The sequence below is a fragment of the Balearica regulorum genome, chromosome 1 (genome assembly GCF_011004875.1).
Source record: "Balearica regulorum gibbericeps isolate bBalReg1 chromosome 1, bBalReg1.pri, whole genome shotgun sequence".
NCBI lineage: Eukaryota > Metazoa > Chordata > Aves > Gruiformes > Gruidae > Balearica > Balearica regulorum.
The window spans coordinates 7069794-7096983 of record NC_046184.1 but is presented as its reverse complement, the minus strand read 5'-3'; the positions used below and the strand labels follow the sequence as shown (position 1 = coordinate 7096983).

Genomic DNA, 27190 nt, shown 5'->3' with positions numbered 1-27190 from the left:
GTGTGGTGGCTCATTTCTCAGTGTGACTCCTTTTATAGGTGGAGTTGAACACATGGGAGAACATTGTCACAGCCTGTCTGTACAAAGTAATTACTTGTAGTTAAAATAAACTGTGTTTTTTTCACTCTAGTAGTAGTGTGCTTCCAAGAAATTTAAAATTTTGGTTTTGAACTGTTAGAACAAATAGAAGGGCAGAACAATGTAGGTAGGAAAGGGGAGGAGGAGCTGAACAGTTTCAGTGTTGTGTTACAATCTGATAATTTAACTGTCAGTCATGCTGAAATGTTTTTCTGAACTGAGCTTTTTCTGTCTGTTAGGTTTTACATGGTGCCTATACTGTCACTTTGTGCTGATTTGCAAAAATTAATTCTATTTCTCACAATGCAAATTGGTATTACCAGTTTTTTGAACTGTGGGAGGCATGAGCAAGACTCTTAACCAGAAGAGCACATCCTAATTCTCACGAGATTTTTATTTTTAAATGGATCTGCAATATGCACTATATACAGAGAAGTTTTTGTTACTCATCAAGGCAGAAAAAGAAATCCTTTTATTGTTTTAACTTGGATGTTTTAATGTTGTTTGTGATCTGTCTCCCTTTATCAAAGGAAAAACAGAAACCTAATCTTCATATGTAATGCTTTACCTTTGTAATTCTTCATTTTAGCCTTATAAAATGAAGACCCAAAGTAGTTCCTTAGCATAAAACACTTTATACTGCAAGTTTTGCTTTTTTCCTCTGAAATGTGTCACGGTTTTTGTTATTGTAGGCAATGTATTGTTACAGTTTCTCTTTCCTGCCTGTCCAGCTGAATTCATGCTTTAAGTGAAAAAGGGTTGAAACACACGTGGTTGTTTAAAGTGGAGATGGCTTTTAACAGAGGTTAAGACTAATACCATCCACTTAGAATATATACTTGGGATTGTTCAAAAAATGTTAAATTACAGTGATTTTCAGACTTGGGGTAGTGCATATTGCCCTTTCTGGGAATAAGCATTTTAATTACAAGCTATGATTGACAGTAAAACATGCAACTTTTTATAACACAGGAAAACATACAAATTATGTAGGTTTAGTTTTTTAAAAATTATTTGCAAGTCCTTCTGCCATTTCCTCTGTTATGCTTTACTTTGCCCCACTTCATTTTCCAGTTTGTAGTAAAACATTAGAAATGTCATAAGGCAGCAGAAATGTATTTTTCTCTTGATACGTCTAGAAAAGGAAGAAAATTTACTAAGTAATACTAACTTATATGACACAGTAAGGTTTTGGATCCTATAAACCACTGTAAGTGTTTTTTCCCCACATGAAACAGTTTATGTACTCAATTATTAAAGTGCTGTGCATCTCTTAAGCACCTGTAAGTTAATTTGCTGCTGCTTGAGAGAAGTTTCCCATTTGGAAAGCAACAGCCTTATTTAGGGAATCAAAGCGGAGGCCATTTGTGTCATGGAAAAGGTTAAAAATGAAATGCCTTAGGCTTTGTGTCAGATTGAGACCTCCTGGCAGTAGATGCAGACGATCTATGAGGAAAATCATGTTATTTGTTGGGTTACTATGTTACACAAAACTACTTTTCCCTATTGAATTAGCAGCTGAAACTCAAGCTTAAGGATCTGTTTGAGTATATTTACGTTTTGGTTGAACTGAACTACTGCCTTGTAAAAGCAACTCGAAATTACTCAAGTTTAGTGGAAAGTCCACCAGAATGAAAAATTCGGTTGCTTCACCAACAATCAAAGGAGGTTTAAACTCTTTCCATTACTTTACTGGGCTGCATGAATATATGTACTAACATTTGTGCACGGTGATAAAATTGCACCTTACTTTTGCTTATCTGTTTGCTGTAAATTACTATGTAGCCAACCTCTATGAAATAATGAAGTTTTCTTTTCCTGTTGAACCACCTTACAGTGATCTTGGAATACATGGGGTTTTGCAATGTAAATAAAAATCTAGTGCAATTTCTAGAATTACACACATATATAAATAGTGTATAAAAAAAGTTCTGTAATGGAGTTAAGCTCATCCTCATTTTTAACTGTAAAAATCAGTAGCTTAGAACTGCTGCTTTTGTTCTTGTACAGAATTTTTAGATCCAATAAATTTTTAAAGCCCACAAGATAAATCTTTATGTACATAACCAAAATGAAATATGGAGAAAAGGTGGTATTCAGTGAGGAAAATTCCTCACAATTAAGCACAGTAATTAGTGTTGATGTAGTAACCTTTAGCTTGTCTGATTTTTTTTTTTTTTTTCATTTTTATTTTCTTCCTCTGAGATACTACTTTATGGTAGGTACTGTTTTCCTTGCAGTTTATTCAGCTTGGGTAAACAGCAACAATGGAGCATATAATAAGAAAAATGGCATTGCCTAAATCATTGAAAATTCATGTGAAACCATCAATATAAACCTTCTGGAATCGCATATTGTAAAAAATAGATTGCCACTCTTAGATGATTCACTATGTTTGTGTCAAGAAATCAGTATTTCAGCTGCTTTAGTTAAATAAAATCCTGTTTTGAATAGAGTGGCTAATAATCTTGTTAACCATTTATGTAAACAGTAACATTTAGATTTCAAGTTAAAATTTAAATACTTCTCTGAAACTTTTTCACCACAGATGAACCATTATAAAAACAGAGATTGTAAAGAAATAGCAACACAGAACTATATATATGCTTTGTCCTTTCTTGTCCCTACCTAAGCATTTAACTTTCTTTTCTGCAACCTTTCATGTTTCCTTTATTCCAGACTTAACTGTAAAAGCCTTTGGCTTGAGAATGTAGTATGTCAACATCTTTGACTGATTATTTGCGTTACTTCCAGGAACAAATGATGAGAAAAAAACAAGCAATGCATCTAGATGCACGCTATGTTACAATGGTGGAAAATGCCTACTACTACTGTAATCCTCCTCCAGCTGAAAAAACTGTGAAGAAAAAACGTCCTCCTTTGCAGGAATATATTCGTAAGCTTCTTTACAAGGATCTCTCCAAGGTCACCACAGAGAAGGTAAATCCTCTTGAAATCTTTGATACAGATTTTACTGGAAGTGATGTAGTATTAACTTTCAAAGGGCTTGGGGAGGTTTTTAATTTATTTTTTTTTCATTGCAAAGAAGAGGGATTAGTTTTGTATCCTTGATTGTTAAGATAGTTTCATTTCTTTTATTGTAATGCATGGAAGCTCCAGTCGTGGACCTGCATTCTCCACAGTTGTTGTGTTGAACACATAGAGAATGAAATGAGAATCTTTGTACTAAATATCTTGCATTCAGAGCAAAAGACTACAGTTAAATACAGACTGTAAGAACAAGGAAATTATGGAACAGATTTGGACAGCTTGATTAGTAGTTTGAGGACAGCAGTTGGGTTACATCTATAAAGTTTTCCATAGCTTTGGCAGATCTGGAGTATGCTTGAAAAAGAGTGTGAGGTTGCTTGCAGAACGCTTTCAGGGATTTCATCCCAACCCTGAAAAAGAGGGGATGGCAGTGAATATCTTGGAATTTTGCCTGCTAGAATGTTAAGCTTGTCTTAAAACTTGTTTAGGTCCTGAGACAGATGCGCAAGCTGCCTTGGCAGGATGCAGAAGTAAAAGACTATGTTATATGCTGTATGATCAACATCTGGAACGTGAAATATAATAGTATTCACTGTGTAGCCAACCTCTTAGCAGGGTTGGTTCTTTACCAGGAAGATGTCGGAATCCATGTTGTGGATGGAGTGCTAGAGGATATTCGACTGGGAATGGAGGTAACCAACCAACATTTTTATTAAGCCATACTCATCAATTTTTATTGAAAGGAAAGCAGTAAAATAATCATGCTCAAAGAAAAGAATCCTTGGAGTCTGTTTTTTTGTCTGACTCTTCTACCTCAGTTGTTTGCTTTATGTAGGTTTAGTTAAATTAAAAAAAAAAACAAAAACAACTCCCCAACCAACTGCAAAGATTACTAGAACAGCTATTTTGCCCCCCTTATTATAGTAAGGGGATACAATTTATTCTTGCACAGTATAGTCAGATTAATGCAACTTCAAGTAACTTTGGAGACTAGCCCATATTTTAATAGGGGTTATAGTTAACAAGAATTCTTTGGGCAATGAAAAATCATTATAGATTTGAGGTAGAATATGTTAAATGTATTTGAACTTTATAATAACTACTAGTTGACCAGCTTTCATAAATACTTTCAGTACTTCTTAAAATTTAATTTTGTGTTGTGTGCACAGCTGTAAATAACCATCTCTTATTATAATGAATTCATCAGTTTAAAATAAAACTAAAAAACCCAAACAAAACTCCACAACCTTTTACAAAGATTTTATTATATCTGCATGATTAAGTGATTTTTCTTTGTTGTTTTTTTGATAAAGGTTAACCAACCAAAGTTTAACCAGCGGCGAATCAGCAGTGCCAAGTTTTTGGGGGAGCTTTACAATTATCGAATGGTGGAATCAGCCGTAATATTTCGAACTCTGTATTCTTTCACATCATTTGGTGTGAACCCTGATGGTAGTCCTAGTCCACTGGATCCTCCAGAGCATCTTTTCAGAATCAGACTAGTCTGTACAATCCTCGATACCTGTGGGCAGTATTTTGACAGAGGATCTAGCAAACGGAAACTTGATTGCTTCCTCGTATATTTTCAGGTATTCTAAACTAGCTCTGTAGATTTCTTTAACAAGCTAATGTAGGTCAGTCTGTTACATATTTCTCTCATTGTTCTCTAGCACTATAATTTTTAGAGTCCTCCCTGATAGCAGTTTTATTTTAAAGTGACATGTATGTTCAGTTATGTTGATGTTACTGTTCCAACAAACTTGCAGAACACTGGGGTAGTAGTTGATTCACTGAAGGGCTTAGGTTCCCTCCTTCAGGGGGTCTCAGCAAGTGGAAAAATGGGCTGACAGAAACCTTGAAAATTCCAGCAAAGGTAAGTATCAAGCCTTCCAGTGGGGATGGAATAGCTCCATGCAACAATTCTGCCTGGCACTGACTACCTAGAAAGCAGCTTTGCAGGAATAGAGCCAGGATTCCTGGACTGTATGAATGTGACATTAAGTTCTGCACCATTAGGGTGATGAAGGCCAACAGCATACTGTATTGTGTTGGCAAGGGTGTAGCCAGTGGATCAAAGAAAGTGATTCTATTTACTTTTTTTTTTCTTCCCCTTCCCTTCTGTTTGGCACTTGAGGCCATACCTGGAGCACTGTTTCCAGTTCAGGGTGCCCTGGTAGATGAGAGGAGAGACATCAGCAAACTGAGCTGAGTCCCATGGAGGGTCACCAAACTGATCAGGAAGCTCTTGGATCTCACATTGTGGGTTTGCTCAGCTTGGAGAAGAGAATGCTAATTAATTTGCTGTCCTTGGCTAATAGTGTTTGTAGAGAAGGAGTCAGATACTTCTCAGGCATGTGTGGTGAAAGAATGAGAAGTAACGGTCACGAGTTGCAGCAAGGAAAGTTCTGATTCAATAGATGTAAGGGGGAGAAAAAGATTTTATAGCAGGAGTATTCAAACACTGGAATAGGTTCCTCTGAACGAATGTGAAATTCCAGTCCATGGAGTTCATACTAAAACTCTTTGGACTTAATTTTTTTTTCTTTCTGCTTCTCTCTTTAAATTATACTAAAACAAGGATATTAAAAAATGAAGGTGATAATGACTTATTTCAGACCTGCCGGATGCATATCCTCCATCTCTGAGATGTAAAATGATTTTTTTGAAGTACAGTGTGGTCCTAGTTTTAACCCAAAATAAACTTGTCAGTGAAGAAGTCATATTTTTGTTACACCTTAAAATTTTCAACAAGTGTTCCTTTTGACTGTCACCTTTTTAATAAACATTCTGTTAGTCCTACTTCATTTTCAGTATGAAATGAGAGCAGTGATGTGAAATCTTTGCGGTTTCTACCGTACAAACATGGCTATTGCAAACTTTGTAAGTTAAATAGTTTATAAATGCCAGTGTGCATATAATTTATTTGAATATTTTATATTCTAGCGGTATGTTTGGTGGAAAAAAAGCCTGGATGTTTGGACAAAAGACCACCCATTTCCTATAGACATAGACTATATGATCAGTGATACACTGGAGCTGCTGAGACCAAAGATAAAGCTCTGCAATTCTCTGGAAGAAGCTATCAGACAGGTGCAAGACTTGGAACGAGAATTCTTAATAAAATTGGGTAAGAAAATGTGCAAGGGAAATGAGGTCTCTTTGACAATTCCTGTGGTTCTTAAATTATCTTTTGTACGATGATGGGCAACTACTGTTATTCTCACAATATGATCTTTTTATTCTCATAATAGAAATATTTTTGTAACTCTTTGCATTTTTCTGATCACCATAGAGATCATATAGAATCACCATAACTCTAAAGTGATTGAGTGGGTTTTTTAAAAAAAAGTAAATAGGCATGTGATTAATATAGTAGTATTTGGAGAGGGGGAATGTGTGTGTATATATGTATTAGTATATGGAGTAGTATGGTGCAGATGATGAGGAAGCAAACTATGAATTTTGTCAGAAAAACTTAGGAAGCACAGGCTAATACAAAGAGCAAGGAGTATCTGTGCACTCAGTTACTGCAGCCTCTTGATTGGTGAGCTCTGGTGGAAACCAGCTTGGTCATTTTGGTAGATTCGTTGCTTGCAACTCTGTGTTTCTTCCCCAGTTCTAGATTTGACTAGAGCTGCTGTGTCAAGCATTAGTGTAAGACTACAATAGAAGCACATGTTTTGCTTTTAAAATGCTTTTGGGTACTTTGAGCCTTACACTTCCCTTAGAATAATTCTGAATGGGTTTTACATTTCAGTAGAGGCCAGAGAATTATTTCCTTTTCATGAATTAGAGCTTTTTCTTTAAAATGTATCTGTCATCTAGATGGTGTGCTAGCTTGTAGTTCCTGCTAAGACTAAAGTGATATATATTTATAAATCTTGCTGTGTTAAAAATCAGTCAATTTCAGGAGAAAAAAGCTGGGCTCAGTTTGACAAAATACTGGTTAGTGTGTGTATCTAAACCTGCTATCATATTAACTTTTAAACCTTTTGTACGTATCAGTTCTTACTAATTATTGGATACTACTGTGCTCATTTCTCATTAAGTGGAGTTGTTTTGTAATATTCCATTTTTCTTTGAAGACAACCTTGGTTGTGAAAAGCTTTTATATGTAAATTTTACACTTTATAAGTTTTAATTGTGGTCTTACAAGCACTTCATCTAGTTGGACGAGTTCAATTTTAAAGAATAATCCTTTAATCCAGTGGGATAAGTATGTGTAATTGCCAGATGAAGCATTGCAACTTCTGGTTTAGGAGGAATTTATATTTTTAATAAACTGTTCATTTAATTGACATGCCTTAAAATTACCTATGTAGCAACTGAAATGCAGATAAAAATTTTCTTATAGTATGATCTAAATTACTGGCTTTTATGCTCTCAAAATAACTGAGAAGTAATTTACCACTAGTTACATAAACTATAATATTATTTTGAAAGATACTCAGCACTTTGTTCCTACAAATCATTCTGTTCTCTGAATCACCACCACTATAGCAGTTGAATTTGGTGTAGTTAAGGGGGACATATGGTCCCTGAATGTAAGTGTTGGAGAACATTTTATTGTGTTTGTTTTGGCACGAGCAAAGCCTGTCAATAGTACAGCCTTTAAAAAGGGAGTTGTCATGTGTCCCCACCAAGTATGTTGCTTTTCTTGATGTTGGTATTGCTTGCTATTAAACATCAGTATAGGCTGGGATAGTTCCTAGTCCTCCTATTTGGACTGTTTGAAGGTGGTCTCAAGAAGGCCGTCATCTGCCTTTTCTGGTCTTTGAGGGTTATGATGATAGGTGGAAGCATATCTGAAGGAAATAAGGTTTTTAATACTTTAGTAAAAGCTCTAGTAAAACTGCAGTGCTTGATCAATTTGTCCCCACCATTCCTCGGCCTATGGACAATAACGCTGAGAAGGCTTTGTGCTGAACACTGTGCTTTGCTCTTTATCAGTCTGAAGTGTAATTCTAGGCAGAACAGTGGGGTGGCTTGTTGCTTGCAGACCTTGAGTTGGGGACTGACTGTTGGTTCCCGTGCTGCTCTGGTGATTTTTGTACCGGTGAGAATATACTGAGTGATTCAAAAGAAACTCTTGTGTAATTATGGAGCAGCATAGATTTTGAAAAGCACAGTGTTTTTAAATAGGGGGGAAAAAGAATGCTTTGAAACTTTTGAAATATGAAGGAGAAAGAGTGTGTGTGTGTTCACACAGAACTGAAATCCTCAATAACTACCATACAGCCATATATATAATTCATTTTATTTCTGAGTTTTATATAATTCAAGTATGGCTGTAAAGATTCACCTCCTCCTAAAGCTAAGCTTTGTGATCTTAGTCAAATTTTTGTAAAGAGACCTGGCTGTATGTGTATTGCATCTCTTAAAGGCATCTGGAGCTGGAGCAAAAAAAATAAAATTAAAAAAATAAAATCTGGTATGCCCTAAACCACTTCTATATTCAGAATCTAGACTTCCGCTTAAGAGTCGTGTACTGCTGCTTGTTTGCTCTCTGCCATATGCAAAGAACAAATGGAGTGCTATGAGCACAGAACTGATGTGTCTTTTGCTGTCCAAAAAACTTTAAGCTAACGGCCAACCCAAAGTATGGTTGGTATAATGTCAGAATATGAATGATGAACTGTATAGTAACTGTATTGACTCCTCAGTAAAGTCTTTGAAAAATTCCTGGCTTAGATCTGCTGTGTCACAGAAGGCTGGTATCAACATAGCGTCCCGCTAGCTCAAAGCTTGATCCTCTGGAGGATTAAGTGGTTTTGTAAATTAATGAAAAAAAAATTAAAAGAACGCATGACAACAATAGTGTATGCTGGAAGTTTGTTCTTTTTTGCATTGGATGACTTAACTTTTGCAATAGCTGTTCTCTAAAAACAGTTCTTTTTTTTTTTCCTGAATCAGAACCATGTTCAATATTTTCTCTGAAAATAATTCTAATTGAAATATATATCTAAGACTTAATTGGACACTGAAGCACTGAAAGAAACTAAAACTTGCTTTTCACTACTGTGGGAATGGTATAGATAAGGGCATTACATTGAAGGATACCTTCTAGAAAGGAAGCACCAGTTTAGGGAGCTGCGCTTGATACCTTACACACAGAGTAAACTAAATGTCTCAAGGGATATTTGACGCTGTCCCGCATGACATGCTTGTCTCTAAATTGGAGAGACGTGGATTCGATGAATGGACCACTTGGTGGATAAGTGATTGGCTGGACGGTCGCACTCAAAGAGTTGTGGTCAACGGCTCAATGTCCAAGTGGAGAACAGTGACAAGTGGCGTTCCTCAGGGGTCAGTACTGGGACCGGCACTGTTCAACGTCTTTGTCGGTGACATGGACAGTGGGATCAAGTGTGCCCTCAGCAAGTTTGCCAACAACACCAAACCGTGTGGTGTGGTTAACGTGCTGGAGGGAAGGGATGCCATCCAGAGGGACCTTGACAGGCTTGAGAGGTGGGCCCATGCGAACCGCATGAAGTTCAACCAGGCCAAGTGCAAGGTCCTGCACATGGGTCGGTGCAATCCCAAGCCCAGCTATAGGCTGGGCGAGGAATGGATTGAGAGCAGCCCTGAGGAGAAGGACTTGGGGGTATTGATTGATGAGAAGCTCAGCATGACCCAGCAATGTGCCCTTGCAGCCCAGAAAGCCAACCGTGTCCTGGGCTTCATCAAAAGAATTGTCACCAGCAGGTCGGGGGAGGTGATCCTGCCCCTCTACTCCACTCTTGTGAGACCCCATCTGGAGTACTGCGTCCAGCTCTGGGGGCCCCAGAGACATGGGGCTGTTGGAGCAAGTCCAGAGGAGGCCACGAAGCTGATCAGAGGGCTGGAGCACCTCTCCTATGAGGACAGGCTGAGAGAGTTGGGGTTGTTCAGCCTGGAGAAGAGAAGGCTCTGGGGAGACCTTAGAGCAGCCTGCCAGTACCTGAAGGGGCCTACAGGAAAGGTGGTGAGGGACTGTTTATCAGGGAGTGTAGTGACAGGACAAGGGGTAATGGGTTTAAGCTGAAGGAGGGGAGATTTAGATTAGATGTTAGGCAGAAATTCTTCCCTGTGAGGGTGGTGAGGCACTGGCACAGGTTGCCCAGAGAAGCTGTGGATGCCCCATCCCTGGAAGTGTTGAAGGCCAGGTTGGATGAGGCTTTGGGCAATGTGGTCTAGTGGAGGGTGTCCCTGCCCATGGCACCGGGGGGGTTGGAACTAGATGGGCTTTAAGGTCCCTTCCAACCCAAACCATTCTATGATTCTATGACAGAGGTGGCAAGCAGGTCAGTGAAGAAAACTGCAAGATGAACTAAAATGCAGTGAAAGAACTGTCAGGTCTGTCTAAAAGTAGGATGAGCACACTAGGTAGTACTTTTGGAAGAGACTCTGATTTTCTAAAAACTTTACATAGGCACCTACATTCTCCTCAGCCTTGGAGCATTAGAAAAGAGTCAGAAAAGTTTATTACAGACTGAGAAAAGTGTTGTTTCAAAACTGTTAATTGACAGTAGTGTGAAGTACTGGAACTAAGACTGCAGAGGCTTGATGTCTTCTGGGTTCTGCTGGTTTTGCAGAGCTTCTGTAATTTAGTGCTCATATTTCAGTGCATGTCTCAGTAAGGTGGCGTATTTAGTTTGACGGTATTTTGAAGCATTTGCACAGTGCAGCTTCTTGATTGCTGTTTTATGGGAGACTTTAAACATTTTCCATAATGCTTTTCTCCTTTTCTGGCAGGGAAATTATCACCCATTATGAGTAAGGTAGCTATATAGAAAATGTTTCATTCAGAAGTTGAATATTATGACCCACTGGAAGTTTTAGTGTTCGGTAACAATGGACTTTTGAAGTGATCTTCCACTTGGTTATATGTGTTCTAATGTTCTAATTCTTGTTCTAGTTCCTTGTTCTAATTCTTTCTCTTTTTCTAAATTTCAGGAATTGTGAATGACAAAGATTCCAAAGATTCCATTACGGAAGGAGAGAATATGGAAGAAGATGAGGAGGAGGAGGAAGGTGGAGCAGAGACAGAGGAACAATCTGGAAATGAAAGTGAAGTAAATGAGCCAGAAGAAGAGGTGAACTTAATTCCTTGCCTTGCCTTAAAAAAAGAGAAATTAATATTTTGATTACTCATTGTTTGCTAAAGCCCTTCTATGTCACAGAGTTAGCAGTTGAAATGTGGGTACACACAAACAAGTCAGGATATTTCCATCCCAGTTTTGTGTATATGGAAAAGTGAATACTAAGTGTCTGAGATTTATTCCAGAAAAATTATGGCACAAACCTGAACCTGACAACTGTGCTCAGGGTATGTGCTGTTTCTCAACAAAAACATGCCTTCATTTTTTTGGCATGAAAACACTTTCAGATAGCTTTCTTTATCTGTTGTAGAAGCAAATGTATTGACTAGATGTCAAAGCAGTTATGTAGGGAAAAAATAACAGGTGTTCCGAGTATGCCTGTATAATATGAATAAATAAAAGATTTATAGAGCATAACAACCTTCCTTGTTTACTGTGCCAGTAATCTTTTGAATCAAAAATGGTGGAGACAATATAAAAACCAGACATGTACGTAGAAATTCTAACCTGTCACTATGACACAGCAAAGTTGACGTGATAATGGTAGTGTTATGAGAAAATTAGTTTATCAAGGAAATAGGAAACACTTTTTTCTCCTTATGCTTGGGTTGGTTGTTTTACTAGTAAGCTTTCTTTCAGTCTGTGCCTCTGAGCATTGAAGTTCCTGAAGTTTGGCTGAGTTTGTGCCTTTAGAAATTAATAATATGATTAGAATCATAAATGGTTGGGGGGGTGGGGAAAGGACCTCTGGAGATCTTCTTGTCCAGCCTCCTTGCTCAAAGCAGAGATCGTCTACAGCAGGTTTCCTGAGGCAATGTTCAATCAGGTTTTTAATATCTGCAAGCATGGAGGCTCCACAACCTCTTTGGGCAATCTGTTCCAGTGTTTGAACACCATCACAGTGAAGAAGGCCTTTTTTTCTTGAGTTTAAATGAAATTTTTCAACTTGCGTCCATTGTCTCAGAGGGGTCTGTCACTGGCACCACTGAGAAGAGTCCGACTCACTCTTCTTTACTCCCTCCCTTCAGGTATTTATACACATTGAGAAGATTTCCCACCCTGAGCTTTCTGTTTCCCAGACTAAACAAGGCCATCTCTCTCAGCCTCTCCCCCTTTGACAGGTGCTCCAGTCCCTTAATCATCTTCATGGCCTATTGTTGGACTTGCTCCAGTATGTCGATATCTGTCTTGTACTGGGGTACCCAGAGCTGGACACAGCGACTCTGGATGTGTCCTGCCAGTGCTGAGCAGGCAGGAAGGATTACCTCCTTTGACCTGGCAACACCACTTTTTCCTAATGCAGCCCAGAATGCAGTCAGCTGCCTTTGCTGCAGGGGTGCGTTGCTGGTTCTTGGTCAGTTTGTTCCCTACCAGGACCCCAGGTCCTTCTTCGCCGAGCTGCTTTCTGGACAGGCAGCATCCAGCCTGTGCTAGTGAACGGGGTTGTTGCTCATCAGGTGCAGGACTTTGTGTTTCCCTTTTTGAACTTACGTTCTTGTCAGTCCATTCCTCCAGCTTGAGTTCCCTCTGAGTGGCAGCACAACCATCTGGTGTATCAGCCATTTCTCCCAGTTTTCTGCTGTACGTTTGTGAAAGTGTCAGGTAAAGCCCAGTGAGTTCAGATTGAACTATTAAATACAAAACATAAACAAATTTGCTAAGATTGAACTGAACTAAACAGGTTCGGATGGGAAGAGGGTAGGAAAGGTGCAGAAAACGTGTGTGAGGAATCAGATACAAGTGATCTTTTTTGCTTTAAAACAGTCAGAAGTTACTCTGTTCTCAAATTTTAAAAATTGAATATTTCAGGAGGGTTCTGACAATGAGGAAGAAGAAGGTGAAGAAGAGGAGGAAGAAAACACAGATTATCTTACAGACTCCAATAAGGAAAATGAAACCGATGAGGAGAATACAGTATGTCTTGTTACTTTAGATAAGTGAATTGACTTTTGCATCTTTGGTTTTCTTTACTGAATGCTTTTTGCCAGTGCTGCTACAAAACATATCTGGAAAAACACGGCAAGAACACTCCTTACTATTCTTTCAGTAGCTTATTTTTGTATTTGCAAACTTCCATTATTACCCTCTGAAAATATTTATGCCATCAACTTTACTACAACATGTTTTCACAGGACGGTTTACTTTCACAGGTAGCTAGACAGGAAATGATTGCATAAATGATGGTTTTGCAATGCCAACAATGTAGCAAACCGATATGGTACAACAAGGTAGACTACTCTGCACTAGATCTCCAAACTGAAAAGGAGACAAACAAATACAGATTTGAGATTGGTAGATTATAACATCTGTAGCAAAAGAACCCATCTGGTTAGCCTGCATTACAGTTACATAGAAAGGAATGTAATGATCATTATAGAGCAATGTGTCGGGGTACTGACTTCAAACATTTTTGTTGTCATGTTGTGCTTTCCAAATACTGAAGAATAGTATTTGTCTTGAAAAGACCATCTAACTTTATGGACTTAATGGAAAAAATAGTTAAATTTGGTGGGGTAGGGATAGAGACTTTTCTTTGTTGCTACATCTAGAACGTGCATTTGTACACATACACTAGTAGGCCAGAATATTATGAGTGGCCAGCCTTCATAATTGATGCAATAAACATCAGAAACTATTTCAAGAAAGTAATCCAGGCTGAAAACTGTTAACAATTTTTTAAGCTTTTGATTATGTATGATATGGAAGCAGTGAGGCTATTTCCCCCCCTTATTTCTAGACTGAATGTTCGTATTTCTGGATGTAGTGTAATAGAAGGGTTTTTTCCCATTGCAATAGGAAGTAATGATTAAAGGAGGAGGCCTTAAGCATGTCCCTTGTGCAGAAGATGAGGACTTCATTCAGGCATTGGATAAAATGATGCTGGAAAATCTTCAGGTATAAATATTTATTTTCTTAATGGAATTAATGTAATTTGCTGTACAGCTAACTGTATTGGATTTTTTTTTTTTCAAGTAAATAAAAGATCAATGCATAGCTTACCATACTAAAGAACATGGTATTTTTTTCTTAGTTGTGGCCTCTTCTCTGCAATTGACATGTTTGGATAAGTAGCTTTTCGCAAAATAGCTGTTAATTGCATTGTTTGCTCACTGAATATATGACATGCTGACAGATATTTTATTGGATGAATAACAGCTGCATCAGATACTATGCAATGCTTCTGACTTTATCCTAGACTATCCAGGCCTAGGTTTTAATATGTTTAAAATGTAGCTGCATTTAAATTTACATAACCTGTAAGTCCTGTTCGAGGTTTTTTTGTGGTTTTTTTTTTTTTTCCCCAGTCACATCTGGTAAATATTTAAGTATTGAGTCTTGCAAGCCCTGTATGAGGAATACATTAATAACATGTCACAAAAAATTCTTGAATGTAGAATGTCCCATTCTCAAGTGTGTTTAATCAAGTCTCTAGATTTCTTTCCTTACAAGGTTAGGCTATCTAAAATTTCTTTGAAATTTGAAGTATTCCATCCCTGTAACTTTCTCCTCCACAAGCAAGGAAATCAAAGGAAAATGTAATAAAGCCTAATACATTTATTTATATATTACTCTGTTTTCTTGGAAAGTTAAAACTTTTCTCAGTCATGAAAATATGAACGTTGCCAGACTGACATTTTTAGCATATGATCATTTATAGAACTTATTTTTTTTCAATAGCAACGGAGTGGTGAATCTGTTAAAGTACATCAGCTGGATGTTGCTATTCCTCTGCATCTCAAAAGTCAGCTCAAGAAGGGTCCCCCACTTGGAGGTGGAGAAGGAGAGTCAGAGTCTGGAGACACAATGCCATTTGTCATGTTAACACGAAAAGGCAACAAACAGCAGGTAAGAGTTCACATGAGGTATAGATATTGCTGAAATAAATACATAAAATCCTTTCACTTTTCTGAAAGTCACACTCTGTGGCTTTAAGTCACAGAATTTTTTGTTTCTTCATCCTTTTATCAGATTAGGATGCAGGCATCTTAATTTTGATAAATAGAAAATACCGTGTGTAGTTTCTTGGAATTCTTGGTTCTTAATAGAAATCACGTGGGAAAATTCTGTGGTTAAATTGTACTGTTACTAATTCCATTTCGTGATCGCCCCAGTGGGACAGTGGTATGTTCTATATGTATTTTAAACATAGTTCTTGAAGATGAACACTTGTGGTTGGTGGAAGTTAAAGGGAGGAGAAAAGAAAAGCATAAAGAATATTCCAGCATCTTCAAGATTCTACAGATTTTTGTGAAAACACAGTTAGTTTCAAATAAAGATATATGGTGTTTCCTAAATTCCATTTCCTGAGTAACTGCCACTTGGTTGTATTTGTTCAACTTGGAAAAAAAAGTCATTATCTCTGAAGGCTTTTTTAGGGGACTTCTAGAATGCACCGAGTGAATCTCTCAGAAAAACTTAAATGGAAGTCATGTTGATATAACAAATAAACCCCTTGCTTCATGCAGCCAAGGTATACGTTTGTCTTGGCTCTTTTCTCCAGTATATCTTTGAATTTTCCTAGCTCAGCAAATGCATAGTATACAAATCAATGCTTAACACATTCCACATGCATTTCTTGTCATGGTTTAGGTCTTTTAAAGAACCCTTTTCATTTTGGTTGTATACATTGGTGATGAAAATTAATGACTTGAGTTTATAGGGAAAGCAAAACCAAGGTGTTGGTTCATTCCATGCATCTGTACCTTTCAAGTGTTTAGATCCATGCCATTACTTTTTGACTTTCATTACCTGAATTGTGACAGTAGTGTCACAGCTGAGGTATATAAACCTGAAGTAGAGTCTTTCTCCATATGAAAGACACTTTAAAAATCTGTGTAGAAAGTGAGAAGGTCTCTTCTCATAAAACCCTTGAACTAGTGAGTGTGTGCTGTGCTAAGTGCATGCTTTGAAAGTGTAAGTGGTGATATCTGCTTGAGTGGGCACATACATGCTTGTGTTTAGTAGTGATGATTAACTAATTGTTTGGTTATTCTGTTTTCCTGGAACTTGAATGTTGTATACAAAGTTCTACAGAAGTTTTGGGTGGGAGTTTTCACTGTTGTCATTGGGCTGAGAAGGGATTTAAAAGAACTCTATTTTTTTAAAAAAATGGTGTTTAGCTTTTTTCAGGATAATTTACTGGGAGTATCTGTAGCTACCAAGAATTTTAGGATCTTCATATTCTGTGTGAGGTGAAAATATTGCCGACGTGTGGCTTAAAAAGAAAGCAGAACTTGTTCAGGAGTTTTCCCTGCTCCTCCCCCAATATTTAGTTTTGGGAGTAGGCTCTTCCTGCCAAAACTCTTCTCGGTGTTTCTAGAAATGTAGAAAACAGTTGCTTTACAGACTGCTTCAGTTCTTGAGTCAATGAAAGGCTTCTTTGTCCGTAGTTCTGCGTTCAGAAAAAAAAGTCTTAGTAGTCAGTTTTAATAGAAAAATAAGCAGGAAAGAAGAGGTGGAGTTGAAAAGAAAATAATTACTCCTTATAATGCTTTATTTTAAATCTGCATGGAAGAATGTGCACAGACTTTTTAAGCGATGGATGCATGCTTTACTGTTTAAAAAGCTGAAAGTTTACAGCTATAACTTAAAACAGTCAAAAGGAATATGCAGACAACCTGGAAGGCTGTAAGTAGTTTCTTGTCTGTACAGTCACTGAAATAAGTATCATCACCTCGCTATGACATCAACCTAATCGCTTGCTATGTTAGCAATTGGTTTGGTCTCTCTGTTCTTTGTCAGTGGTGCTGCTGAAACTAGAAATCTTCACTGTAAAAAGTACTTACTGATGAAACTGATGAATGTGCTGTGCTTCCTTCCGGAGGTTAATATTTGGTAGTTGAGGTCCAGTCACTAAATACTCAGTTCACATGCCAATCTTCAGCCAGATTTTAGTCAAGCGTTGACAACTAGTTTTTTGAAGCAACACAAGAGCAACTGACTGCTATTTACCAGCAGCATACAGCCTGAACTAATAGTCATTGCAGGCTGATAGTAACAAGCTGCCATATTTTATCCTTTTTTTGTCACACTGATTCACAAAAACAGGCAATAACAAGCATATTGGGTAGATCAGTGTCTTGCAATAGATGGTTTATTTCACTTGTCAGCTGTAGAAAAGAAGTCATATGACAAAACTTACAGAGCTAGTAGCAGAAGAAGTGAATGTGGTTATTGGAAATTAGACTATGGCATCATGATTTATCCACAAGCCATGAGAGAGCAAGAGGAAATAAAGAAATATTGCTACCATAAAGGAGCAGAGCTGAGGTCTGTCCAAGAAGTTTTATGCCAAGTAGGTGTGAACTGAGGTGAGATTTGGATATTAGAAAGTCACATAGTGTCAAGAAATGTAGTTAATACCTAAGACAAAAAAATTCCTTTCACTTGAAGGATCTTCAGCAAGGTTCCATAAAAGAGTGGTCAGGACTGGGCCTTGAATGTGAAGGTCTTTATCTCAGTGATGTTCTTATGAAATCTGTAATCTCATCTTCTGAATGATCATTTTTTTATCTATCTTCAGTTTGCCATCTTCTAAGTGAAGTCCTTATCTTCTGTCCCTATCTCGCAGATTTTATACCTTTGACATACCTTTTCAGTATTTCCAAATCAGAAATGTTTCATTTGCTCAGTAATCATCATATCCTTTAGTAATTGTCATCAGTGATGTAATTTCAGATGGCAACTGTCTAATTGCAGTGAGATAGTGACTCAGTGATATTTTGTTAATTACCAATCTGTTATTTGTATTTGTTTCTTTCATTTGCACCCTTCTATAGTTCAGGGTTTTTTTCCTACTTTGTGTCCTGTCTGAAAACACTTACCAATCCCATTAAGCTGATAAATCCATAGAACAGACAAAATGTAAAGGACATATTAAGGTCCTTAATGGTTAAGCTAAGGAATGATTTTTATCATGAAATACTGCTAATGGGTTAGTTGTGTAGTTTGCGTAAAGCTCATTTGACAGTATCTGGGAACATGCATAGTCTGCTCAGCAATAAGTAACTACAGCTTACTTTTCTGTTGGAATTTCAAGAATGAACTTTCTTTTTTTTTTTTTCCTTCCCTGCACACCTTCATAACAAGCTTTATTTATATTCCATATAATATGCTATTAACGCCTCCCTACAAAAAAAAAAAACTTTTGCCTGATTTGTCTCATTTGAATAAATCTTCTAGTTGATTGGGTTTTACTGTACCCAGGTTTTTCTCAAGTCTTTGCAAGAGTCTCTCTCTTCACTGTTTCAAACACAGTTGATATTCAAATGCTGCACCTGAGTATTTGGTGCCTTCTCACACTCATTATTCATCTGCTGCTAGTGGGGCACTCCTATCTAATAGATACCTTGAGATTTCTTAGTAATTACTGCATTAAATACTAACCATACTCAATGAGGATTTTGCTTTTACTACATATCTTCTCAACAGAGGTTTTTTATAATGTATCTTTCTGTCTGCAGTTTTTGACAGTGTAGAAGAAAAGAACACTTAAAAATTTGCCCCTGCTTCTATTTCTGTAGAAATAGATCTCAGATGACGAGAACAAGCTGCAGGATTCAGCATAGTTCCTGGAATATTGAAAGTGATTATCCTTAAATGCATTACCCTGCTTATAGCATGGAAATACTTATTTCTAATGGATGTGAAGTTGAAGGAGGAAGTGAAATTTTTCTAAATATTTTCTCAAACTTCAGCATTAACAGGTTTCTGAAAACTATTGTTTCTGTTGCAGATAAGATTAAGAATCACTTCTCTGTTTTGGAACAACTGTAAAAAAAAAAAAAAAGCATTGTGGAAATAAAAACCCTGGATTTTTCTGACTCTGGAGAAAAAGAAAGCGTCTTTCCTATGCCTCTGAAAAATCTCAGCTGTATTTTTCAGGGAGAGGGTACTTCTGGAGTAGTACCAAGCTTACCTTTTAATGTAGCTTATGGCAAATCAGATAATGTGTTGAATGTGTAGAATGGCTGTTTGCATGTGGGGGAGGAGGAAAAGGTTAAATTTGACACCACAGTTGTCTCCAGACTAAGTAATAGTACTGTGGAGCTAGAACCATTCATAAATGGAAAAGTACTGGCCAAGGAATGCCAGGGGATATCTGAAATGCTTGGAACGTTTCTCCTCTGTTATTACAAGGGATAACAGTAAAAATTCTGTGCAGGGGCTTCACCTCTTTGGAAGGTAGAGACCTTTGGAGGGAGATGCAGCTTTCTGAGCCAGCTGTGGTGCTTTTATCACAAGACCAGTGTAATTTACTGTTATCGGCTTGTACGAAAATAAGAATAAAGCATATAGCTATGTGTTCCTGGTGAAAATTAATCAATTTTGTTACCGTAAATACTGTGTGTCTCTTGTTGCCTTAGTAGTACATCAGCCTGTTTTGTATGTTCTCTGTCTCTGTTGGTCTGAATATCTTGTATTTTTCATGCTTCAGTATGTGAAATAGAGTTTAAGACAAACAAACAAAACCAACAAACAACACACTTTCCAGTAGAAGCTTCTGTAGAAAGTATCTCATCACAATAACCTAGAAATAACCATAACCCTTCTGTATTTTGGATTGTCTTGTGGTTGGTTGTTTTTTTTCTGCGATGAGTGCTTAAAAGCTCATTTTCTTTTGCAGTTTAAGATCCTAAATGTACCAATGTCTTCCCAACTTGCTGCAAACCATTGGAACCAACAGCAAGCTGAACAGGAGGAGAGAATGAGGATGAAAAAGCTCACTTTGGATATCAATGAACGGCAAGAACAAGAGGACTACCAGGGTAAGAAAATCACCAAGTGTTTAATTTTTACTTTCAGAGGAGCTTTTGTGGATCTACAGAAAATATTATTTGTGATAATTAGCACTTTGAGTTCTGAATATTAATTTGTAATACTTTGTGGAAAACCTGTATTTTATGTTCAGTCATTCATTCTTTACTTCCTGGTCTCTGTGCTTGAAGAAGTTTGTATAGCTCTTCCATGAAAGGAGTTTTCAAGTGGGCATCAATAAATCTCAGCATTTCTGTTTATTTTGGGAAAGAGAAAGAACTGAGATTGCTTCCTTAAAAATAAGATAACATAAAATAAGTGATGTCTGTGGTATCTGTGCAAGACAATTGAGTTGGTTACAAGAGGAATTAATTCTGTGCAAATTAAACTTTGCTTTTTTAGATATCAATAGGCAAAGGTATTTAGAATCTTCATCAGGCTTGCTAAGACTTGCAAATACTAAGAGGTAACCTCCACCTGAGAAATAAAAACTGTCACCTCAGTTTCATATTGCTACAGGTTCTAGGAGTGCTATTAATCTGGAACATGAGAATATGTTAACAGAATGAAGGTTTTGTACAAATTACATATCATTTAAATCAGGAATTTTGGAACCTGGACAGATTGAAACAAACAGTTAATACAACAGATCATAAAGCCCCTAAACTGGGGCACTTGATGTGTTTGGTTGTTGGGTGGTTTGTTTGGGTCTTTCAGACTCATTTTTCCTTGGCTTACTCAGATAGTAAACAAAGCCAGACCAATAAAAGTGACAGTGTTCTGTTCTTACGTTAGTATTTCCATTTAACATGTCCAAAGTTCTTGCTTTATCATTTTGTAAAGATGTTGCAGTCTGGTGGTAATCACAGTATAAGTAGTTAGCAGGAAATCTCATTTAAGGTATTTAGTGAAAGGTCATTATTCATCAGGAAATGGGAAATTTAAATTAAAGCAGCTCTAACTCTAAAACCACTATGGAATCTAACATGCCTTTGATAGTAGAAGAATTAAACTTGTAATTGTAAAAAGGCGTATTTTTCCAAAGTATGTGTCTACAGAGTTCTGAAATGGTAGCACAATATCTTCTTTAATATTAAACATCATAATCGGCTTAAAAACTTCTCCTTCTCTTCTAAGACACTCCCCTGTTTTAAAGCCCACTTATGAAAAAGGAAGAGAAACAGTAGGCTCTACAATTAAACATTTAAGTATTTTTTCCCAGATATTTTGGGGGTTTTTTTCCTCATTAATGGTATTTCTAATATTTTTGCTGGTCAGGGCATTTGGGTTTTTATGCCTTGTCATATGACTTCGAGGGTATCTCTAAAATCAGTTGGTTTAATCTAGGATTTTATTGTGAGCAATTGTGCTTCTTATCCAAAAAAGGATCACATTGATTTTGTCCGAGAGGAATGAATCAGACAACTGATACCAATTGGTAACCAGTAATAGGCAATTTTTTTTTTACTTTCTCATAGATTTTCTAGGTACTGTGTATAAAGCATTAATGTAGGAGGAAAATCAACACAGAAGAAACAAGTTTTTCCATAACTGACATCCATTTTTAAAAACAGCTGTTGATCTTTTTTTATTAACCTGCGTATTATACACAGTAAAATCAAACTAAAAAGGACCTTTTAATCAGATTAAACTAAACAAGCCAAATTACATTCCTCTTTGGAACTATTTTTTATTTAGACTTTGTGCAGTTGATTTGTTACTTTAGAAGAGTTAGCTTGCCTGTAACAAGTGGATACGTACCTGTTGGAAGAAAGAGTTGGTTTTAAATTTCTGTTTCAAGCTTTGAAGTTACCAAGGGAGGAAGAAGTCTCAATTTCTGGAAGAATGCATCAGGGTTGTCCTAACATTTGCATGTACATTTACGGTTTTTCATCTGTACAAGGTAGCTAACAGATGAAAATTCACCAATGTACTTCAAAGTACTATCAGGTAACAATTTAATACTTCAGCCGTGTTTATTAGTATTACAACCATTTTTAAAGAAATATTGGGAACTGGGTGACTCTCTAATTTAGACTAGTATTTTTCTGTGTAGTTTTTTTTTCTTCACTAAAACAAGAAATGGGTGACATGCCTAGCTGATACATTGTGCTCCTTTGCCATTTCTTCCTTCTGTTATCTTCTCAATTACTCAACTTCTCAGTTACTGACTTTTCACAAACCTCGATATTTTCTTTCACCTGCAGTGTGGAAAACAGAAGACACAGGCATGCACACACTTGCTTGTTCATTGCTTGCTTCTAGCACCTGGCTGGCAACGTACCATCATCTCTTATTTTCTTCCTGGGTCTCATCACTGCCAACAGAGATCTCTCCTGGCATACAGAATTTTTTTGAAGGATGTTATTTCATGATATTTACAGAAATGGCCTGTCAGTGTGTTGAATGGCTGTCTTTGCCTTTTCCAGGTGTTGATAAGGGAGTATACAGATCGTGAATACATGGTTTATTAACTGTTGAAACCAATAATGTATATTAAATCATTCATAGTTTCCCAGTTTCTCAAAGATTGGGTGGATAACTTATTGAAACTTTCACGTGCATTTTGTAAATGGCAAGAGAATCTCAGTAGTCTCCAGTTTTGCCCTGTGCAAGTCATTGTGTGAGTAGTGTTTGGTTCTAGTAGGTGACGGGTATGTTGTCTCCAATGAGATTACCAGAGATTAGAGAACCAGACAGAGCAGACTTTCAAACATAATCTGTTTAACAGCTTATTCCGCTTTTCCTCTTCATTTATTCCATCTGTCTGTTTGAGCAATGGAGATTCTTGCACAGGTGGACTGTCAGAAATACTTTCCATTAGATGCACTAACATATGGGCAGAACTTATGTGGAGGTCCCTATGATGTATTTGTAATTATATTGAGTACTTAAAAACCATTAATTTAGCTTGGTAGAGCCATTTTTTATCATTAAAAAATGAAATCTTAGAAATGAAGTTTTACCAAATGCCAAAACACAATACTTACCTAGCTTAAACTGCTGAACTGGGTAGTATGGACTTCTTTCTGCACCCACCTATTTCTTCTCACTAATTATGACTGAAAAAACTCCATCCATGGGACAGCTGGTATCATGTAGGTCAGCTGAGTCACCCTCTTCAGGTGCCTGTCTTCTCTGTAGAAGGATCCTATTATGGCTAGCTTAGACTTAAATACCTGACTTCTCAATGCCTAATTTTAGGACAGGTTTCTTGCAGAGTCTTTAATTGGCAGCAACATTGTCTAGTTGTTACTATTTCAGAATAGTTTAATGTTGTGGCTTTTTCTACTGCTGTGAACCTTTGTCCCTGGTTATTGTAAAGAAAGTGGTGGCTGATATGTTCAGAAAGAAGAGGGCACAGCCCTATTCTTAAGCACCTGTGATGAAAACCATTGCTGGCAGTTCCTTCTGTAAGAACATCTGGAAATGCGAGTTCACATTATGGGGTAGCTTGGATTTGTCAAAGCTGTCTATACAATTTTAGTAACTTGTTTTAAATTAGTTGTTGTGGCATAACATGAGGAGTGTTAACGCTAAAGTATAGCAAAGTGTAACTAAGGTGTCTCTTTTTTTTTTTTTTCTACAGGGCAGTAAAATATGCTTGTGTAAATTCCTCTTTTAAAAGATGCATAGAAAATGTGTTTAACTTTCTTCTGTATGAAATTACAGAAATGTTGCAGTCTCTGGCACAGCGTCCAGCTCCAGCAAATACTAATCGTGAACGGCGGCCTCGTTACCAGCATCCGAAGGGAGCACCTAATGCAGATCTAATCTTTAAAACTGGTGGGAGGTAGGACAATCTTCCTTTAAATGTGGTAATTCTAGTACTAGGCAAGTAATTACCTTCATAATTGAAACAGATAATGATCTGCGTAGTGCAAGTGCGTTTATTATTATTTCCATTCTAAAGCATTCTGTTAAAATACTGAGCAGTGCTTTGTGCTTCTAACACAGTGTCTGTAAATATGCCCTTGACAGAGGTTTGGAAGCCAGAGGATTATTTTTAGTTGTGAAATGGCTGCTAGAATCTGAGCCCCTTTTCATAGGGGAAAAGATGCAGATCTGCTTTCTCAGTGAGAAGGGGGAGAGGATGTTTTTGAGTATCTGGTGAAATTCTCACTGTGCTTTTTCAATTTGGTGAATTTGAGCACTATACCTCTGTATTTGAAGCCCTGAATGGAAAGTAAAGATCCTAAAGACAGGGAGGAGAACCTTTGATTTATAGTGTAGAAGAGCATACAGAAAACATTATTAACCTGAAAAGAGCATTCTGGATTGTCTAATAGTCATTCTGCAGTTTTAATATATCTCAGTGTGTCTTTTCTCACTCAGAGTAAGCTTGAGAAGAAACCATTAAATTAACCCTGCAGCACAAATTTGAATAGACAGTTTCAGGTGAAATGCAGACTGCTTTCATGTTTGTCTTTTCCTTGCAAGTTAGTTTTGGAGGTGGCTAGATGGGAGCAGCAAGTGGGAAGGGAGAGTTTACCTACTAATGGGGCTGTCTTTGTGAGCTAGAAATGAGTTAATGTAATGTACTAATCCTATGTTACAGTAACATTGCTAACAATTCAGGTACACTTTTATAGGCATTTTATAGCTTTCTGATGGTCACTCATTCCACTGAGACCCTATACAGATACTGCTTGTTCAAAAAAAAAACTTCTCTTTTTTTTTTAAAACAGACTGCATTTTAAAATAAATATTTTTAAAAAAAAAATTAACCAGATGTAAGTCAATAAAATGAGCAGTGCTGTCCATTTAGCTTTTTAGTATCACTGGCCTAATGCTGTCATAGAAATACAAACTATTCTGTTACACTGAATTGCTGTAATGCTTGCAGATGTTTCATACATGACTACACAGTCTTCTCTTCTTTCAGTCATCTCTCCCAAATCCTTTGCAACCTGTATGAAGAGCATGCTGCAGTTAGTCTTTAAACATAACAGCCACGCCAGTAGATGTGATATTTGCAGATTTTCTTTTTTCATGCGGTTCTTGTGAAAGGTTTTTATTTTTAAACGTTTTAGAGAAACTATAACTTAGGACTTCACTGTAAACTAGGTCAGACATTGTCCAGCGAACAGTTTAAGTAGTGTTTGCTTGTTCAAATAACTGTGCCATGTGCTTGCAATTCTGATGTAGTTTTGTATTATGTAATTTACTCTTTGTTCCTTTCTAATCTGTAAGCTGCTTAGAGCAGAGACCAGGAAGTTTGTTTTAGCAAGCATATTTTATTTGTTGTATAGTGCAATGCTTAGGCTGGCAATCATGCATCAGTTGAGCCATCTTAGCCTGTAGTAAGGGAAGAAGATATTTAAGTGGAGATTGATTTATTGGAAGCTGTGGGTCCACCTGTGGTTTACCACTTGTGGTTTAGATTGTCTGTCACCTACATTTTTAAGGCTTCTGATTTATAGGATATATTGAAGATTGTCTTCTGAGTTTGAAAGGTGAAGTGCAGTCTCTCTGCCCAGACTATCCTCATCTTTTGGTTAAGAAGTTATCCCATGGACTCTGAGGATGCTGGAGTATTCAGCAAGTAGGAACTGAGCTATTGTGCTGGCTTTGGCTGAGATGGAGTTAATTTTCTTCATAGTAGCTAGTATGGGGCTAGGTTTTGGATTTGTGCTGAAAAGAGATTTTAGTATCTGTCTGGAGAACTTTTCACTTTCCTACATGATAGAACCAATTTGTATGATTACAGATGTTATCACTTACATGATGAGTGAGCTGTGGTGCATTGTTTCTTCTTTGCATACAAAGAAGACTGATACATTATTTTCTTGCAATAGTAACTTGAATTTATTTGAAATAATAACGTGTGTTACTTTCTCTAAGGTATGCAACTTTTTATTTTCATTTCCTGAGGTTAGGGATAATCTGAGCAAGTAAATCTCCTGGTTGATTCCACTGTAATGTACAATCTGACAGGGTCTGATAGCTAAGGTGGGGATGAGGACTTCCTTGCATTTCAAGTAGGGTTAAGAGTAGGGAAATTGATTGGGTGGTTTTTTACTTTTGTGTTGCTAAACATGTCCTGAGCATCATGTTTCAACCATCTTTTAGAAAGTTAAATCCAAATCTTGATGATTCAAAAATTAATGACGGCAGCATTGGGTTCTCTCGTATGTTTTTGGCCTTGAACAGCTGGATCTCAGTTCACAATTAGCCCTGCTGTCAGAGCAGGATTTGGACTAGATGACCTCCAGAGGGCCCTTGGAACCTAAATTTTTTTCTGTGTAGCAGGGTGCTAAACCAAAACAAAACCAAAAATAACCCTAAAAACACCCATGAATGTGTTGCCTCTTTTGCCACTAAATGGAAGAATGAACTAGTGGCTGTGGCTATACAGTGTGCATTCTGTTAAAAAACAAGAGAAATCTTTTGCAGTGTTTACTTTTCTTATCTATTAATGTCCTTTTTCAGTATTGAACTAAATGCAGTGAGATATACAGGCATTGTCAAATTTCTTATTATTTAGCGTGTGCAAAATGCTGGATCAAAAATTGGAGTTTATTGCTGTTTATTTGTAATTGCCTGCTTGTATAGCCTCAAGTTTTAAGACCTGCTAATCCTGCAAGGAGGAGATTCTTTTTGGGACTCGTTCATTTAAGGCTGGCTGGCCTTAAAGATAACTTACTGTGATTCCATTAAAAGTAGTATTCCTTCATTTGCTTCAGCAAAACTGGGAAGGCATCAATTTTCACTCTTGCCTCCAGTACTGTAGCAGTTGTGTCTTAAAAGAGGACTTTGGCTATCAAGCTGTTAAACTGATACCTTCAGGAAACATAAAACTTACAAAACTAACTTTTTTTGGTGATGGGATTGTCATGAAAATATTCTTTTACAGCTCTGGAGAATAGCCTCTCACTTCAAAAAAGTGGTTTTTCCTTTTTTACAGAAGATTGAGAGCCATTAAATGGCTTGCTTATAAAGTGAAATGTAAATAACCACATTTTATGAAGTCTATTTAAAAAACATTGATTACCAAGAAAGAAAAGAAAGAACTGCAGTGAGAAATTTGACTATAGAGAAGTGGGCCTTACCAAGGAGTTTTTTGTTAAACCTTTCCTCCTTAAAAGCAGTAACCTCAAAACTCACTGCTGTTTTGAAAGTATAGTAAAGAAAGAGGACCTGTCTGTGTCAAAAGGTCCATTGGGGTGCCAACATAAGCTGACAAACTAAATCAAATTCAAGTTAATTGATAATTTCAGGTCTCCTATTTGCATTTGACTCTTATTTCTCTTTAACCCATATAATAAAGAAAAATGAAGCAT

At 37.1% G+C, this 27190-nt stretch overlaps 1 protein-coding gene across 2 annotated transcripts in view; it reads left to right on the top strand.

Moving 5' to 3' along the window:
* UPF2 (UPF2 regulator of nonsense mediated mRNA decay) overlaps positions 1-27190 on the top strand; it is a 66508-nt gene that overhangs the window by 34632 nt on the left and 4686 nt on the right. For both annotated transcript variants that reach the window (XM_075764560.1, XM_075764643.1), the window contains 10 exons: positions 2833-3018; positions 3558-3761; positions 4383-4658; positions 6013-6196; positions 11005-11144; positions 12960-13064; positions 13947-14045; positions 14829-14996; positions 19777-19918; positions 23580-23700. In XM_075764560.1, the coding sequence (XP_075620675.1) occupies positions 2833-3018; positions 3558-3761; positions 4383-4658; positions 6013-6196; positions 11005-11144; positions 12960-13064; positions 13947-14045; positions 14829-14996; positions 19777-19918; positions 23580-23700 (1625 nt within the window). The remainder of the gene's footprint in view (positions 1-2832; positions 3019-3557; positions 3762-4382; positions 4659-6012; positions 6197-11004; positions 11145-12959; positions 13065-13946; positions 14046-14828; positions 14997-19776; positions 19919-23579; positions 23701-27190) is intronic.